Source organism: Pantherophis guttatus, chromosome 3 (assembly GCF_059756535.1).
Source record: "Pantherophis guttatus breed Tessera chromosome 3, ASM5975653v1, whole genome shotgun sequence".
In the NCBI taxonomy this organism is placed as follows: Eukaryota; Metazoa; Chordata; class Lepidosauria; order Squamata; family Colubridae; genus Pantherophis; species Pantherophis guttatus.
In genome coordinates this window covers 166,481,972-166,501,625 of record NC_142065.1, presented here as the reverse complement: position 1 = coordinate 166,501,625, position 19,654 = coordinate 166,481,972, and the positions used below count along the sequence as shown (strand labels likewise).

The window sequence follows — 19,654 nt, the reverse complement described above, 5'->3', positions numbered from 1 at the left end:
ATCCCATTGAAGCCAGACAGCTCCTCAGATATCCTGGGCCCATGCCATCAACACTTTGAATTGGACCTGGAAGCAGATTGACAACCAGAGCATCTCATGTAACACTGGTATTACATGTGCGACTATAGAGACCTCCTAAACAGTTCATGCTGCCAAATTCTGACTCCGTTGTAGCTTCCGAATATTCTTCAAGGGTAGCCCCATGCAGAGCCAATTGCAGTAATCAAAACAAGAGATGACCAGGGCCTAAGTTACTAAGAGCATGTCCGCTAAAATATAGTGCTTTGGTTCTTCATAAAGAATTTTGTTTTTCTGAATTTTAATTCATAGAATAACAGAAAAAACCCTAAATATATTGGTCAGCCTTAGGGAGCCTACCACATTTCTTTTAATTGTGATTTCAGAAAATGAGTTTTGCCTTTTTAATGTATTTACAGCTTTCTCATAAGCATTTGCCATCATTCTCAATAATTAAGATACCTGTATAGAAATTTGTGACTCAAAATTAGTAATTAGATCAGTAATGAGTTGTCTTTCATACAGATACATTGTTTTCTGGGTAGTAATACATATGGTTTCTTTACATCAAAGTAAAACTGAGAAATGCTGTTGGATCAATGGTCGGATGCAATAAAAGGCAGATTACTACATTTATGAATATTTAGATGACAAACATTTAGAGACACTAATGCTTCCACAAGAGCCAATTTGTTGTAGTGGTTAATACACCAAGCTAAAAATTGGAAAATAATTAATTCTAGTGATGTTTTAGGTAAAAAGCCAGCTAAATGATTTTGGTCCAATTATTTTCATCTCTAGGAAGAAAGCAATGGCAAACTACTTCCAAAAATGTTGCCAAGAAAACTTAAGAGAGCTGCCTAGTATTCTCCAGGAGTGAATACTGACTCAAAAGACACTTGTACAAAAAAGTGCTTCCTTAGATAGCTCATGGTTATTCATATGAGTTAGAATAGAACACACTTAGGCCTATAAGTGTGTTCCAGATGGATGTGAGATTTATATTTGTTTAATAACTAAATTTATGTTGTGAAATGTTAACATTTGAAGTTGTTTTACAAAGTAAATGGTGAAATGGCTTCCAAGAGAAGATGTTAATTAACCCAAAGTAAAGCTATTAATTATCTGTTGTGTCTTTAATAGACTAAGCTGAGGATGTTCTTCATAAAATATTCAGGTGGTAAAATAATATTTATTGATACTTATTCTCTAGATAGAAATCTTCTGTACTTACTTTCCAAGGTTAATTTATTTTAATGTGTCTACTTTTATTTTCTCCTATTTAATATGCAATAGGCTGTCAACAAATTGGCTGAGATTATGAATCGAAAAGATTTTAAACTAGATAGGAAGAAAGTAAATATGCAAGATTTCAAGAAAAAAGAGAAGGAAAATCGAAAGTTGCAGTTGGAACTTAACCAGGAAAAGGAGAAATTTAATCATATGGTAATAAAATATCAAAAGGAGCTTAATGAAATGCAAGCGGTAAGACTTTTTAATATAATTATCAAATAGATTCACTGATCATATTCTCTTTGAAGCCCAAATTATATTTCAGATTTAAAAGATGTATAAAATTCAGTTTGTTCAAACATTGTGGTTAATTTTATTATTCACTGAAATGGACAACATGTGAAAATATAACTTCTGGGTTAATGAATCTATTAAATATTGCAGAATGCCTCAGAGAGAGGAGAACAACCTGAAGGCTGAATATGTTATTGATTGGTGGGCCCCCATTGTTAAATCACTCTTAGGTTGATGTTACTGTAAATAAGATCTAAAAAGAGAAACAATTTGGCATTTCCCCAGCACAGTGTTGCTCCTCATAGTCCTAATTTCTTATTTACAGGCTAATATGCTATTGGGGAAAAAAAGACATACAAGAAGAATTGGAACATTCTTCCTTATTGTACAGTCTTCCCCACAACAATTGCAGCAATAAGGGAGACATGAGTAGTACCAGCAGGAAAAGAACAGTGGCTATTCATTTCAGAAAAGGCAGCATAAGATAAATGTAGAACTTAACAACATTCCACCATTCCAATGTCATTTCTCTTCTGCTGACAAATTAAAATAGCACGCTAGATAATTACTCCAGACCTCTACTAATTTTCTTTACCATCTCTTGAATGATTTTCACTTTTTTTTTAGATTACATTACATAATTTTCTTGTTTAACAATTCTTAAACCATCAATTTGCTTATATCCATTTATTTGTTGTTCAGCAGATAATTTTTGTTTTCTTCCATTTGTTTGCCTCCATCTCATAGTTCCACTGTTGGACTATCTGTTTTTATCCTATCCGTCAATGTATTGACTCAGCCACTGAATTCTTTAGAGATTACCCAATTCAAGTAGAATCAGGTATGAGGCTTCTACTGAGTCAAAGACTCCAAATAGTTTGGGCATAGTATCTATTTTTTGTAATCGATTGAAATACATGTTGTCATATATTCAGAATAGAAGAAATACTATGCCCAAACTATTTGGAGTCTTTGACTCAGTAGAAGCCTCATACCTGATTCTACTTGAATTAGGTAATCTCTAAAGAATTCCAATTCTACACCAAATAGAACTTTAAAGGTGACAATAAGCATTGTGAGCTGCATCTGGAAAGTAAAAACTGTCAAAGTAGAGATGTCACATGGATAAACTTAAGCATGTACCCAACCAGATTTGGAGTTCAAGGAGAGCCCCTTGTACAATGTCATCAATACAGACATGATTTGATGAGAGGTACCATTATCAAAGTCTTTCATTCCTGGCATACAAAGTTAACTGTCAAGCCTTTGACGGTTATTATTTTCCAACCATGACTTTCACTAAATCTTATTAAGATTTATTGAGAAGAAAGGGATTGAATTATAAGAATTTTATCAATTAAACTGTTACCTGTATAAAAGCAGAATGTCCCGAAGTACATTATAGCAGATCTTTTTCTTAATTGTTTTCTAATTTCAATCCTATGGAAACTATTCAAATTATCCATAAGAGCATGCAATGTCCATCAATTTTCCTTGCTAAGTGGAGTCTGTCAACATCGCTGCATGGATGAAGGGCATGATTCATTGCCATTATTTTTCTGGTCTTCCTATCCAGGGATTTAGTTTTGCTTGATTCTAGTTCCATCCCATAACCAAGCTTGAATTCCAACTGAAAAGAGTCTAGATCAAATGTGTCTAGCCCACAGACTGCATGCGGTTCTTGACAGCTAGTAATGTGGCCTCAGAAGATTAAAAACGGTTTAAAGGAAGTTTGTTATTTATATCCATTAATTATATTTATATTTTATGCATGGACCAAAACAATTCCTCTTCACTCAGTGCGATCCAAACAAACAAAAGGTTGGACACCTTTTGTTTGCTAGATTATCTAGGATCTAGATAATCTTTTTAATCCAGGTCTTCTGTAGATAAAGCCCCATCCCTCTCTCAGCTAACTTCCTTAAAAAGGGAAGATTGGAAATAGGCCAGCTTCCACAATGGTTTCTTGAGGAGACAGTGTACACTTTAAGGTCCCTTTGTTCAAGGTAACTTTCACTAAGCGGATGAGACATACATCTAATCAATATGTGATAGAGCTAACATTGTGAGAAACTTTCCACTTCCTCAGGATCCACAAGCTCAAGTTAACCCCAGTTAATTTCACATGATAATTTTTTGTCTGCCGACTCTGGGCTTAGTCAGCCAATATCTGAATATGAGCAGTGTTATCCTCCAGATATATGCAAACTTGTTTCAGTGGCCTAGAAGTTCATTTTCCCACCTAATGTTTCCCAGCAGGGACGAGAAAAGCCTTAAACAATATGCTCTACAGCTCTCCATGAAACTGATATAAGTGAAAATTTGTTTATGAATATTGACTTTACTATTAATTATCAGTTGAATAAGTATTGGAAGAATGGTTTATCCCAATTTCTGTTGAATACAGCAACTGGCGGAAGAGTCCACATACAGGAATGAACTTCAGATGCAGCTGGACAGTAAAGAGAGTGATATAGAACAGTTGCGTAGTAAAATTTTAGACTTGCAGCAGGGCATGGACTCTACTAGTGTTGCCAGCCTTCAGGCTGATGAAACAGATGGAAGTGTTACAGGTAAGAGAGTAACTCTTCGTAATTCTCCATCGTGTTATACCAAAAATACTATCCTGTTTAGATAAGATGTCAACTTTTAAATATTAGTTTTTCTCTATTTATATTTTATACATTTGAATGGTAAACAAAAATAGATTTTATCATTACAAGGATATATGAATTTTTATGTTTACATTAGTATTTTGGACAAACACATACACCCAATAATTATTCTTGGTATCCAGCTTATCACGTTCATATCACAGAGCCCTTAGTTCAAAAATAGTAACTTGAATTTGGATATATTGTATGTTTTGATATTTTTTTATGTGAGAATCGAGAATTTCATCAGCTAATACTTAATTTTTAATTAAGCTTCACATCATAAACTTGTTCTTTCATTTTATCATTCTCTTGTCATTTAAAATTGAATAAATTGCTTTTCTCTTATTCTTTATATCTAGCTGATTCTTCCCACATTCCTTATTTATTTCTCTTCTGTTCTTAACTTCTGTGAGTAATGGGACAAATGGGGACTTCTTGCTTGCTCCTTTGCACTTTCATTGTGGCTTTCAATTACTATATATTTATGCAAAATATTTAATTGCTCCCACTCTATTATGAAATTAGGAATATAGTTTTTGTAAAACATCTTTATGCTGAAACAGTTGCCCGTTGAGATTCTGTCAACTAAGTTAAAACATATCCATTGAAAGTGTTGGATGTAAGTTTTATAACATCTTCACAGGTTTTGCGATAGTGCCATGGTAAATGAATTTGTGACTAGGCATGAAAAAAGCTTCAATCCTTGTTCTTGTTTAGCTAAGCTTACTTGTTGCTATTTTATTAGTCTGTTTGATCATTGCTAATGGCTGCATGAAAGCAAATCCTTTCTTTATAATTCTCTGTGAATAAAATGTTAACCAGTATATATTGGTTTTTATACAGAATCAAGAATAGAGGGCTGGCTTTCAATACCAAACAAAGGGAATATTAAACGTTATGGGTGGAAGAAGCAGGTACACATTGACTTGCCTTTCATAAGCCAAACCAAGTACTGATTTTTGACTTGAATTAGAGTTCAGATAAAGAAAAATATGTGTTTACAATGGGAATTAATAAATTCAAATTCAGATATGAAATGTTACAATTGCAGTAAAGAAAAACAAGAAATTATTATATGAAATCTTGTCTGCTGCTAAAATAATTTTATCTACAGTTTATATTTAAATATTTTTATAATTTATATTTATCATACCATGCAGAACATGAAATTATTTAACCCAGATATGAAAATATTTTGATACTAATGTATTAAAAGTGTTAGCAAAAGTGTAATATGACTAAATTATTTCATATTATATTATATTTGTATTTGCCTTTCATTATAATATGCAGGCAGTTAGTTTAAGTTTCTATGGATGTTCATATTACCAGACCTCACACCTTCTGTTTGTCCAGAAAAAATTATATGACTTTTATCACAAGCAAGCATAACATAGGCACTGATAGCATCTTTTCTTTTCCTTTCCCCCTCCAGTATGTTGTGGTCAGCAGCAGGAAGATTCTATTCTATAATGATGAACAGGATAAAGAACAATCTAACCCATGTATGGTATTGGATATAGAGTACGTTTTCCTAATATCAATTTGAAATATAAGTGAAATAATTTGAAGTCTAAAAAGACTGTAGTGTAATATTCCTAATAATTTTCCAAATATTGCCTCTAAACATTATCTCCTAACCTTTTTTTGGATTCTGTATAATATTTGTTTCCACATAGTAACAAGATTGTTACTCTTGTTAATCTTGTAATTTATACTTGATTATTTTTGGTTGTATAAACAACTTGAGTCAACTCTTAGGGATTCAAGGTGCTGGTGATTACCTATAAGGCCCTACATGGCTTAGGCCCGGGATATGTGGGGGAACATCTGCAGCCAGCAACAGCTTCCCATCGCCCCATGCGTTCCCAGGGGCCTTCTCAGGGTGCCGTCGGCCAGACAGTGTCGGCTGGCGACCCCCAGGGGGAGGGCTTTCTCTGGGCGCACCTATCTTTTGGAATCAACTGCCTCTGGAGCTCCGGCGGGCCCCCGACCTCCGCTCTTTCTGCCGCGACCTGAAAACGTGGCTGTTTCGTTTGGCCGGCCTGGACTGATAGGGTTTTAATTCTAATTTAATTTTAACTTGTTAGTCTTAATTGTACTTTTAACGGTTAAATTATGAGATTTGGATTTCATTTTTTAACTTTTTATTAGATGTTTCTTAACTGTTGTGAGCCGCCCTGAGTCCGGCTGGAGATAGGGCAGCATATAAATCTCATTAATAAATAAATTAATTAATAAATATAGTTAGATTTTCTCATGGTTTATATTGCTTGAGCAGAAATAGTGTTTTTAGAAGATGACAGAATATTCTTCTTATAGTATTTTATGAACAATGAGTAATATAAATAGGTATAAATACATGTAAGTATTTAAGTGTGTGTGTGTGATATATTATATTATATTATATTATATTATATTATATTATATTATATTATATTATATTATATGTATATAAATATATATTAAGGGTGTGTGTATATGTATGTGTGTATGTATATATATGTGTGTGTGTGTGTGTATATACACACACACACACACACACACACACACACAACTTGTAATTGTGAGGCTGCAGAAATATAGAACTTATACAATATCGAATTTATGATTAAAATTTAACTGGTTGTCACTGAAATTATATTGACATTGTAGACATGTCACCAAATGCATTTTATCCAATATCCACTCTACTCTGTTACCAAAATCAGATTGATCATTATTATTGGAATTCTTTTGTTTTAAGAATTCTTTTTGTTTATTTTTTAATAGTCTAGATTTTGTAAAAATCTTCTAAAATTAAAAACTTCAGCTGTATATTTTACGTTAATGCAATATGGTGGGCCACTGCAATTATAATATATATGTTCACAAAATAAATTGTTCAAGAGTATAGATTACATAAAGATGTTTACATTCATCACTATAAAAATTTCATTGGCATTCTTTTTCTGGTATTCTAATAGTTATGTATTTTTTTTATTTATGAATACTATGTGTTGATCAAGCAGTGTGTTGCATGGCATCACCTATTTTTGCAAGGAATATCACATATTAATATGGAATATTAACATTAAATAGTCGACGTTATATTATTAAACTAAATGTTAAATTTGCTTTATACTGAGAATTATTATTAACACTATATAATTTCATTTTAGTAAATTGTTCCACGTTAGACCAGTTACACAGGGTGATGTTTATAGAGCCGAAACTGAAGAAATACCCAAAATATTCCAGGTAAAGTGTTTGCGTATTTGTTTTTAAATATTTGTTACTGTTTGTTCATTTAGTTAATATGTATTTATATACCCAGGGACTGACACAAACATTTACATTTTTTTGTTTTGTTTTGCTTTACTCAGATCTTATATGCCAATGAGGGAGAGTGTAGAAAAGACTTGGAAGTAGAACCAGTGCAGCCAGCAGAGAAGACAAATTTTCTGCATCATAAAGGGCATGAATTTGTCCCAACTTTATACCATTTTCCAGCCAATTGTGAGGCTTGTGCCAAGCCTCTATGGCATGTATTTAAGCCACCTCCTGCAGTGGAATGTCGGCGATGCCATGTTAAATGTCACAAAGATCACTTGGATAAAAAAGAAGAATTAATAGCACCATGTAAAGGTATGGCATGATATGATTGTTTTTAACTATTGTTCAATGTGCTTCTAACAGTTTCAATACAAGGTATGCATATATGAAGTTCTTGCTGAAATTGTTGACCTAAATCCTGATTAATTTGCTTAATTTGGCTGGAATCTAGTGTGTGTGTGTGTGTGTGTGTGTATGTGTGTATGTATGTTTATATAAATCTAATTGAGATAAATCTAATTCAGATGGTGTGCTGTTTGTTTGGAGCCAACCCAATTTTTACTTTGCCCCATTTAGATTCCTAAAATCACCTCATATTTCATCTCGGAAACAAATATGTGCAGATTTGGAATATGTATTAAAAGTTAATTGTTGCCTTTAAGGCTGCTATTGTAAATATATTTACAAGTCCATGAATGTAGTTCAGGTTAATTTGAAATAGACAACCAAACAATTCTTAGAATGAATTAATTTATCTAGAGTCATCTTGTAGGGATAGCGGCATAATCAATCAATCAATCAATCAATAATCAATCAATCAGATGTATATATGAGTTGGGCCTTTTCTGCTTACCTTCAACACTCCAGTGTACTATCCTGATTTCTAGTTAGGTAGTTCATTAGGATGACAGAGTAAACTAAATACATGTTTCAAATGAAACAGAATACAAACGTAAAAATGAAGCTACACAGTTGAAAAAATTTGTTTTGATCCATCATCAAAATAGCATTGTTTTTGAAAATAGATTCTGTTGCAGTTTTTTTTTCCCAAGGGTAGTCTGTTCATTGTTGTCTCAATCACAACCAAATCCATCATAATTACATTTTAGCTAGCAGACAGTAATACATATCCATATGTCTGCCCTACTTTAATGAGAGGAACTTCTGTGTTTTTTTATCCCATTAGATAGCTATCTGCCTAATTGGAATATATTCCTTAGGAATTAAACTGGTCTGTTTCCAAAGGGACAGAGGAGTTGTATGGTTCCAATGACCTTCCGACAAAAGTTTCACATAAACTGTAACCAAATATAACTTTAGCATTTTGAGAAAATGCTGTGCCCGTCTGGAATAGTGAAAGGATTGTATTGCTATTGCTGATCTTTGCACTTGCGAAAAATTACATCCAAATATTTAAAGATTATAACTTGCTCTATTCTCTGATCATTTAACTATCAGGATGAACTCTAAGTTGCTGTGCAAAAATTGAGATCTTGATTTTACTATAATTGATCTCAAGTGCTTCTTTATAACAATACCTAGTAGGTAAGTTTCTCAGATGAATCTTAGGCTTTTATGACTCAGCACCAGACTGTTAATGAAAGTCAGTAAGTTTTTTAGTAAAATAATTTGTTTTGTCTTTTATATTCTGTGTATTTTAAATGCTGCTTTTGTGCATCACTACAGACTCTCATTGGAAGGAAAAGCAGATAGTGATGATAATTAATATAACTTGCAAGCAAAATGGTCTCTATATATATTTTTCTCAAAACAGTTTGGCTCTGTTTGTTTTCTTCCCAATAGTAAGTTACGACATAACTTCAGCAAGAGACATGTTGTTGTTGGCATCCTGTCAAGAAGATCAGAAGAAATGGGTTTCTCATTTAATAAAGAAGCTCCCCAAAACACCACCATCTAGTTTTGTTCGTGCTTCACCGAGGACTCTTTCCACAAGATCAACAGCGAATCAGTCATTCAGAAAAGTTAAAAATACTTCTGCAAAAGCTAGGTGAGATATAAACAGACTTACATTTTAATCTTTTTCCTAACAAAACCAATTATAAATAGATTTTAATACAAAAATATCAATCAGAATGATAAGTATATTAGAACGTTGTCACAGTGATATAGATAAAGTCATGGTCAGTAACAGGAAATATGAAACTAAATACATGAAATGTTTCTTCTGTAAATATTTTGCTAAAGATAAATTAAAAACCTATACTGGGAATACAGAGTCTTTTGTGTTTTCATGTGAAACCAGACATTGTGGTTTGTAAATTATAGCTTATAACTTGGGGTGCAATACTCAGTTATTTAAGAATCCATATTAAAATAAATAATGGCTGTACAAGCAATGTGCAGTATACAAACCCAGTCTTGGTATACCTAATATGCTTTCAATCATATATGTAATACAAATAGATTTCAACTTTTCAACCACAATTGAGTCCAAACTTTCTGTTGCTAAGCAAGGCATTAAGTGAATTTTGCCCCATTTTACAACCTTTCTTGCCACAGTTGTTAAATGAATCACTGCAGTTGTTAAGTTAGTAACAGTCATTAAGTGAATCTGGCTTCCCATTGACTTTGCTTGTCAGAAGATCACAAAAGGAGATCACAGGACTTGGGAATACTGCAACTGTCATAAATATGAACCAGTTGCCAAACAGCCAAATTTTGATCACGTGACCAAAGAGATGTTGCAATGGTTGTAAGTGTGAAAAATGGTCATAAGTCGCTTTTTTTTCAGTACTGTTGTAACTTTGAAAGGTCACTAAGTGAAGTGTTGTAAGTTGCGGATTACCTCTATAAAGTTTAAATTATTATTTCTATTTATAAATAACGGTTACTCTTAGATGGATACATGAATTATGTGAACTGAAATAAGCTCATTCATTCATTCATTCATTCATTCATTCATTCAGTCAGTCAGTCAGTCACTTACTCATTCACTCACTCACTCACTCATCATATGTGGCCAAGTCTCTTATACAGAAGATCCTGGATGTACCTGGTTTACATCAAATTGAAACAACTTTATAAAAACCACAAAAAACATGCTACAAAAGGGACATATCCTAGGTCCCATCACTGATGTTTTTTGATAGAATGAACCTGGAACATACTCATCATATCATATCTTGTGGAATAGGCAGCAATAATTGGAAATAGACAGTTTCACAAGTAGCCTGTCATGTGTCATTAAGGACTTTATAGGTGATAATCAGCTTGAATTGCATCCAGAAACCTCTGCAGCTTGTGAACCACTGGAATAAACACAATTTCTGCACAAGATGCATGAAGACCCTCCTGAGTATGAGCGCCACCTGCTCTGCTTGAGGATGCAATCCCTTCTAGAACTAATCCCCAGTTCTAGGGGACATTAAAACTCACAGAAAGTCTCTTGATGGATAAACTATACCCTGTTGTCCCACAGCCTGAGAGAAAACCATATGCTGACAGAAAACCTTGATTGTGTTATTTAATTGGCCAGGAATAGAGACATAGCAGATTATCATCAGCACATTGATGAGACTTAACGTCATTCTGATGGATGGCTTCACCGAATAGATGTCAAATAGATGTGGGAGTGAATAGAATTCTGAGGACATAATGGAAAACAGGGGCTTAAGCCTGGATTTTTCCTTACCCAGAACCAACAGGAATTGGCCTTGGAGAAAGGAGAACTACCACAGTATCATGACTCTCATTCCAAACCCTCTAAACCAATCCAGAATGATACCATAGTAGATGGTATTGAAGATTGCTGATCAAAAAAGATCATGATGCACCATCCCCATCCCAAACCCACCATAAATCATCAATAAGTGTCATCAGTACTATATTGGTATGATACCTAGGTCCAAAACCCAACTTAGAAGTCTCCAGATAATCTTTTTGTGCAGGACCTCTGAAGCTGCAGCCAACCTTCTGAACAACCACTTTAGAAAGGATAGGTTGGAGATAAAACAAATTTTCTTCAGTACCATTGGATCCAGCAATGGCTGCTAGAGAAGGGGGTGTTCAAATGCTGATTGGATTATCTTGTCATCCAAAGATTTTATCGCCACATGCATCCAACCACGTTTCCAAGGAGGCCTTGGTTAGTCAGGAGGGCCATGGATTTAATACAGAGATTTATATCCCCAAGAACTCTGTCCACTTTCTTAAGAATAACAGTCTCACACTCTTCCCATATAACTAAGATAGACTGTGCCATAGTCAACTAACTCCATAGGATCTGTCTGGTTGGAGTTTAGTTCAAAGTAAATTTTATCAACCATATACTTTGAATAAATCTCAGAAGTTCCTATTGAAATTTCCCTGCCCCCTCTCTTCTCAGGAGGTCCTGGGTCACCTTGAACAGAGCCAATAGCCATCTAATTGCAGGCAGGATAAGAGTGTAAAAATCATTTTTACAGGTAATCCTTAATAAAGGTTTTTACCCGTTTTTGATTAGATTTATTCTTCATCTTCCTCAGGTGGGACTCTAGGCATCTTTTTGGTCATTTCAGACTTCCTGGGAAATCCAGGGGCTCTCCAGAATCCACAAACAGGGAGAGTAACCTTATTCCACTGTCATCCTCTAATTCCAGGCAGTGACTAAAGCCTCAGTCAAACTGTGCATTCCTCTAAAATGCAGGTGCCTAGGGCAATACAATCTCATAGGTTATTCCCCCTCTGGTGGGGAGCAGTTGTGGAGAGTTCGAAGGCAATCGGACCACTCTGACCATGAAGAGACTGATGTTAGCATTCTTCACCTTCAGTTCGCTTCATTACTATGTTGGACCTGCTTAAAGTCCATGGTTACCATGGTGGCCATGAATTTCCAAACTACTACTGAGTTCACACCAAGAGAAGGCAGATCTAAATCCTCCAGTACCATAATTCTAGGGACCTGCTCTGCCAAATTACCAGCTTAAATATCAAGCTGCTCTGCTACTAATTATTCTTGCCATAATCTTTTCAGTTTCTTTGAAGTATCATCTCTGCTTTTACAATAACAAGAGATACCATCTTTTAAAAGTCATTTTTATTCCATTCTTTGATTCCATCTCTTCCATCATTCTTTTTGCTTCATTTGCACACTGGTGCAGTTTTTATTCAATCATGATTCTTATAATACTGATTCTGAAATCACAGAAGTCATGCAGTTATTTTTATTTCATTGTGAAGGTTGTGCTAAGGATCAACTTTCTCAACTTCTTTCTTATAGCACAAATGCTTTTACTTTCTTTAGTATTATTTAGTTCTAAGACATTAGTGCATACAGTATTCAATTAAACATTCTTCAACTGTAATTTCTGTAACATCCTTGAGATTTAATATTGTAGATTTCGCTGTTTATTATTATTTGTCAGGGAGCAGGACTATTCATAGATGCTCACACTGATATTTTAAAAATTGTCATCTTTAGATATAAAACAACTGAAATAACTAATACTAAGCCAAATATTTACTACCTTACTAAAATCATTATTGCTACTTTTAATTCTGATTATTTTAAATAGAATTTGCAGCGTCTTTAGCATTTTCCACCTGTTATTAGGCAGAATTCTCACTGGTTTACCTATCTAATCCTAGACATGATTTTTCATCATATAGAGTGCTATATCACTTGAGATAAGCTAGGTGCTATGCATAAATGAAGTTTTGACTGTGGCAAAAATATGTAGAATGAGTGAAAATCCATATGAAATCTGCATGTCTCTCAAACATTCTAAGAGAATAGGGAAAGGTTTAGGGAGAGCAGAGCAAAACTGAACTTTATTTGGCCAAGCATGATTAGACAAACAAGGAATTTGTCTCAGTACCTAAGCTCTCAGTGTACATGCAAAACAACAGAGCAATAATAATCATAATAATGATACCAATAAAAGAAGGTTGTAGAAAAGATGAGAAGGATAATTGTAGGATCTAATCTGGGTTGGTCATCAGGACCAGAGGTTTAGTTTTCCAAGCTTTCGAACTCATCCTGGAGCCCATTCACAGGTAACTTCTCTCTGTATCTATAAAATCATCTATACTTTTCTAAAAAAAGTACTAACCAGATCTAACAAGATTCTTTGGAAACAATTCATTCTTAGCTCTTTCATCTGCGAATCTCATTATTCCTAGGCATTTTAAAATCTTGATCTTTTAAAATATCTTGTTTCTGCATTATTTACAAAATCTAAAACTTCAGTTTAAAGAGGGATATTTTTTCTTCGCTTTGCCAAAACTATTCATTTGTTGTTGTTTCTCTTTTTGCTTTTGTTTCCTACTCCTCATGAATTCATATTTTGGATTGATCTCCCATTTTACTCTGTTTCAACATTCAGATCACTTCTCCTTTTTTCACAAAGCATACAGTTAGCATTCAGGGCATATGGCAATTATCATGAAATGTTAATTTCTAAATTTCAATAGGTCAAAAGAATATGGATCTGTGGGGGACATTACTCATTCAGAGAATTCAAGTTACTGGTGAGTAGCTTTTGCTTTTAAACCCACTGGTATTTGTATCGTGTAACAAAAGTAAGAAAGCAAAATTACTTTCATCAAATAACGAAAAAAGAACTTTCTCAAAGTAAAAAAAAACACTCTCATCCTAATATTTCTTAGACTCTTGGCGTTGTTTTTAAAGAAATCTATTACCTTTGCTTCCATTGGTCCTTTTATATCATATGCTCAAAATCTTTGGTATGCTATATTCTTTTTTATACTGTTTGAAACATAACAGTATGTGTATCTTCAAAACAATCTTAATTCTACTGTGTAGAACATGGCATGGTGATGGAATCCTATTTTGTGAAAAGTACATTTCTCTTAGTACTTTTTACTGCTTCTCTATCTTATGGGTAAACGTATCTTTGTTATCCACAATCTTATCTAACATTACAAAAAGTTCATTTTTGTAATGATTTTGTAATAATCATTTCAATTCTGATCAACATACTAAGGGCATTGCTTAAAATCAAATACGTTTCATGGGTAAGATAGAGTTCGAAAAAATATTCCAAGTCGATCAAAGTAGTTTTGATTATGCCAATTTTTTGTAGGTAGAAAAGAAAAGTCAGTACTATTATATCATTTGTAATTTGAATGTTGGACTTGTTTCTTTTTCCTCAAGTTTAAAGCATTTTACCTGAACTTTCAGATATTTTTCTACTCAGACATTGCTTTTTAAAAACTGTTCAAATATTTTAGTTAGTACAGACTAGGATGCAAATTCATTGAGGCAGGCCTTCCAGTTTTATTCAAAGCTTTGTATAATCTTCTTGCACTTAAAATCTAAAAAAAATGTGTCTGAAAACTGAACTATACATCCAGCCATAAATATTTTAAATATTACATTAGAGATGGATTTATTCATTTTTCTTAAAATAATTTTAAGTCTTTCTTGCCCCTTTCTCTTCCCAATTCTGCCAAGAATCATGTTAACCTTCATTTGTTATTCTGAATTGTTTATCAATCCTGGTTTTATAAGAGAAGCACAAATTCAGGTATAAAATTAATCTCATTTAAACATTGAAAAGTAAATATCTTTCCATAGAATACCAGGAGTCAAGGTATACTAAGTCAAAATTATACAAGATAATTTTGGTACGTTCTGGTAATTTTAATATGCAAAATTGAAAGAAGGGCCACCTGCCCACAATAATGAAAATACTTTAACATGACGTTGAGAAATAGACACATGTTGCTTTGGCTCAAATAACCCATTGGGACAATTACTAATACTTAAATTTCTGTATTGAAAAGTGCCACCCAATTGGAAGAACATAACCACAATGAAATGGTTTAGAAATGGAATTTAAAAGGGTGTTTTGTTATTTATCCAATAAGCAAAAATAATAAAAAATCTGGCACAACTGTTTGTTCCTCCTTTGAAAAGTTCCTGGGAACAGAAGTTTCAAAGTTTAATATTATTTATATTCCATATTTATTATTTTTTATGAATAACTCAAGGTGGTGAACTACTCTTTCCTCCTCTTTTCCCACCCATAATCCTATGCGATGGGTTGGGGTGAGAATAACAGAATAACAGAGTTGGAAGGGACCTTGGAGGTCTTCTAGTCCAACAGGAAACCCCATAACACTTCAGACAAATGATTGTCCAGTCTCTTCTTTAAAATATCCAGTGTTGAAGCACCCACAAACTTCTTAAAGCAAGTTGTTCCATTGATTAATTGTTCTATCAGAAAATTTATCCATAGAGTTGGTCCCAAGGATTAGTTGTTTAGTTTAATTAGTTTCCATCCATTGGAAGATTGACTTTGGTGCAGTCACCCACCTAGCTTTCATGCCTAAGGCAGACATAGAACTCACAAGTCTCCTGATTTGTAGCCTGATGCCTTAATAAGTTGAAAGAACTGGCTTGATCTTAAATATTTGGTAATTTAGTTACTATGCTATGTCACTTCTTTATCAATAATTTTATCAGGTGGGAATCTATTAATTAATAACTTTAAAAACAACAAGAATGAAGGAATCACAAAATCATGCAGACTCTCTAACTCTCATAACTATTAAGGAAATGCATTAACTATGAAGAGGTTCTGGTTTTCCCAATTACAAATATTGCTCTTATGCTTTAGTTTAAAATGTAACAATTTTTCTTAAATCTATAATGTAATATGAAATGATATAAACATCTGTAATTCTGGTTTTTTGTCTTGTTTATTCCAGTTAACAATACATGCAAGCTTCATGGATCTGACATGGTGCAGTCTGAGAATGGTGGATTTTTTCACCATATAGAAGTGTTCAGACCGGTTGTTCTTTCCGATACAACTTTCACAAGCTTCAGGGCTAAGACTGCTGTTACTCACTCCTCCTTGCTTTGGCATAAAAAGCTCGCTGAGGGTATCTTATTGCGGGTTTGCCTTAAGGTAGATTAGATTAATTATTACTATGTAATGCAAGTAAAAGCAAATAAAGCTTAGGATTAGTGCTGCCTTTAGAATTCCTGGAAAAAATTAAATGCTTGTCAATCTTAATGGAATGTGGTAAACTTTTCTCATATCAGTGAGAATGAGAGAACTATTTACCCTATGAGAGGGGTATTTATATTGGGATAAGCACACAGACTCGAATATAGAAAGAAGGTATCTCAAACTGAGAGAAGCTGAAATTTTCATGGAAGACTCGAAGTTGTGCTAAAGCAGCAAAATTTGCTTGAAAACAAAGCCTTATGTAATCACTTGAAATTCAGTGCCTTTTCTGTATTGTTATTAATGCTAATCATTCGTGATAGCTCAAAGTATTACACAGTTTGCTTTACAAAATATTAACTTCACATATTGGTAAAGGAGGAGAAAATGAGTAATTAAGGTAATCTATGCATTATTGCCAAGCCATACAGAATTGTTTTTCAAATGGCGTTAGAAGTACCATAACTGTTAAAACAACCAAGTTTGGAAGTGTATTTTGGTTCATAATTGTTCCATAATTTGTATAACATGTTTCATTTAACAATTTGAAGTGTGAATCACAGTAAGCATACACATATGTCTATGTATGCTCCGTTTAACATGTAAATTATTGTTAGAATATTTTTATTGGTTGTTGCCCTTTTAGTGCCTTATTCTGAGAATTCTTTTACTGCCATGTCAAATGAGTTTAGAAATTTCAAATATCTATTGCTGTGTCAGTAGTTTTATTGATTGAAGTACTGTAGGCTCTAGATCCATTTTCAGTTGTACAATCTTGAATAAAACTGTTGGTTACCACAAGATAATTTAATCATAATACAAATAGTAATAAAAATTTTTACCGTGAAAACAATTTAAATCTCTGTAACATGTTAAAATTCCAGGTAATACAGGAATTGAATACTTTTTAAATTCTTGTCTTGTAGCAGGAATATTATTATGGTATTAACCGTATGATTTATTTTATTTCTTAACCAAATACCTCTTTAGTAATTTATAATGGCTTTGCAGTTATGTATTAAATAAGAAGCACTGGAAAAATGATTCGTCTCCATGGCGATTTGCATGTTTCAAGTGGTGTTGAAAGCCTTAGTAATAGATATGTAATAAGCATATCTGTTAATACAGCAGTAATGACTTGTGCTCATTTAATACAAAATAAAACTAATTTATGAATAATTATTTTGAAAATGACTGTGGTATTTTTCTCCAGAATACAGTTCCTAGGAAGTTTTGTTATACTTTACAGATGACCAACTGTTAGCATATTTAAATCTGATGCAACTTGATAATTTTTTAAAAAATAAATTTTTGTAATGTCATACTACATTTTAATACAGGGTAAAGTAGTAGAAATCGCATAGGATATTAAAGAACTTGTTTTGATAATTAAATTGTTAAATCCATTTACTAGCACATAATGATTTCCATCAGAAGCCTTATACCAGGTACACAGCTCTTACAATATTATATTTCCATGAATTTTAATTTATGCATAAACCATAATTGTTAATAAAAATATGTTACATTGACTTCTGCACTCTGGAAATCAGTGATATTGCTCTGTTACTATATACAAATAATATGGACTCTAGAAAAGCTTAGGTGAGTAATAGAATTGAGAGAAGATTGACAGTGGATGCTGAAAAGTTAAAAGAGGTTAGGAAGTTAAAGTGTAGTTAAAGAAGGCCAGAGGAATTTGATTTTGTCAAAGTGGTGTGAGAAAAGAGGACAGGAATAGGAAGGCAAAAGACTGTGGGATGACTGACATGTAGTGGAAGAAGGCATAAAGATCAGCAAGTGGAAAGAAGGAACAGGGGAAGATTCATGTGCTTGAGATAGAGTATAAAGCCAAAGAGATGGGACTAACAGGCATAGAAATTTAAAGTTTTGTTAACTGATTCAGAGCTTGGAAAAGGGTCCATAGAGTGCTTAGACAGACTGAAAGGTCTAGAGTGAAGAAGAAAGTTACTTTGAGAGGAAGATGAGAAGATAACCTAGGATATGGTTACTGAATTTGATTGTTTCCTGGTTAAAACCAGTGGAGTGAAAAGCTATGGAATTTGAAATATTTTGAACTTGAAATGCTCTACAATACTCAAAATTGAAAACAGCTGCCCAAACTATTGTAGAAGAGTTCTGATCTCTTAAATGGTACCATTTTGAGTTGGAAATATTTTGTCAGAATAATGGCTGAATGCTTCTAATAAGGTTCAGAACAACCCATTTCAATCTTGAATTGTTTTATATTTTAATTAAAACTTTTAAAATTAAGGATTTTTAAAAAGAAAACGTACATACTGTTTCCATGAAGACAGAATAAGTTTGAATTTTTTTAAAAAAAAAATAGGTATGAATATTACCTGTAAATGTGCAATTTTCAACGTTCTTACCACTATTAACAATTTCAGTAAATGGGATGAGTGATGCCTAACAGGAAGACAGAAATAATCTAAATTATACCCAAATAGTAGCTTAATAACACCAGAACTGACATAGAATTATATATTATAGGGAGAGGTATATTGATGCAGAACAATACTAGCCCATCTATGAAATGTTGCCATGCATTCTGGAGAATTATGCCTAAACCCAAAATTTAGGTTACTCAATTTGTTTAATCTCCAGGGGCTATTTTATAATGTTGAAGAATTCATTCCTGTGATGTGTAATTGTAAACATCTAATCATGCCTGGTTGTGAATTTGGTGTTCTCCCTGCAGTGTCAGTAAAATATGTGTTTTAATGCAACAATTTTAACTATATAATGTATCAGATTCTGTATTTTCAGTACTGTTAAATTTTCATTTTGATGGTTTGTTCTTTGGTATTCCTCAACCCATATGTATATATTTGCCACTTTATAAATCCATTTCATGAACCATTTGGAGTAGCTGTTGCCTGTAAAACATTATGCTGCAATAAAATAAACCAATGAATCTTTGAATTGCCAAAAAAGTTGTTTTAGTGCTCCATGGCTGTTTCAGAAGTGTGCTTTCAATAATTGGGGGGGGGGGGGACTATCCAATATTACACATTTTATCTTGTTAAATAAACCCATAGTAGGCATCAAATTTATTTGAAAGTTTTGTTTTTTTTTAAATTTTGCAATGGATTTTGGGAGGGGGGGAAGGAAAGGGAATCCAGGATGGCCAGTTGGGGAGCAAAGCTGTTTAAGAACATTCTTTTTTAAAAACAAAAGACAAGGAAACTTTGCATT

At 33.3% G+C, this 19,654-nt stretch overlaps 1 protein-coding gene across 3 annotated transcripts in view; it reads left to right on the top strand.

The window, feature by feature from the left end:
* Positions 1–19,392, top strand: part of ROCK1 (Rho associated coiled-coil containing protein kinase 1) — a 107,566-nt gene extending 88,174 nt beyond the window's left edge. The window contains exons 26-34 of one of the 3 annotated variants that reach the window (XM_034429564.3): positions 1,315–1,503; positions 3,953–4,118; positions 5,046–5,116; positions 5,638–5,726; positions 7,364–7,442; positions 7,568–7,829; positions 9,321–9,525; positions 13,929–13,985; positions 16,191–19,392. In XM_034429564.3, the coding sequence (XP_034285455.1) occupies positions 1,315–1,503; positions 3,953–4,118; positions 5,046–5,116; positions 5,638–5,726; positions 7,364–7,442; positions 7,568–7,829; positions 9,321–9,525; positions 13,929–13,985; positions 16,191–16,194 (1,122 nt within the window). In that variant the 3' untranslated portion in view covers positions 16,195–19,392. Of the gene's footprint in view, positions 1–1,314; positions 1,504–3,952; positions 4,119–5,045; positions 5,117–5,637; positions 5,727–7,363; positions 7,443–7,567; positions 7,830–9,320; positions 9,530–13,928; positions 13,986–16,190 lie in introns of those variants that run through there. The other 2 variants (XM_034429566.3, XM_087890489.1) reach the window with 2 other exon arrangements.
* The last annotated feature ends 262 nt before the right edge of the window (positions 19,393–19,654 follow it).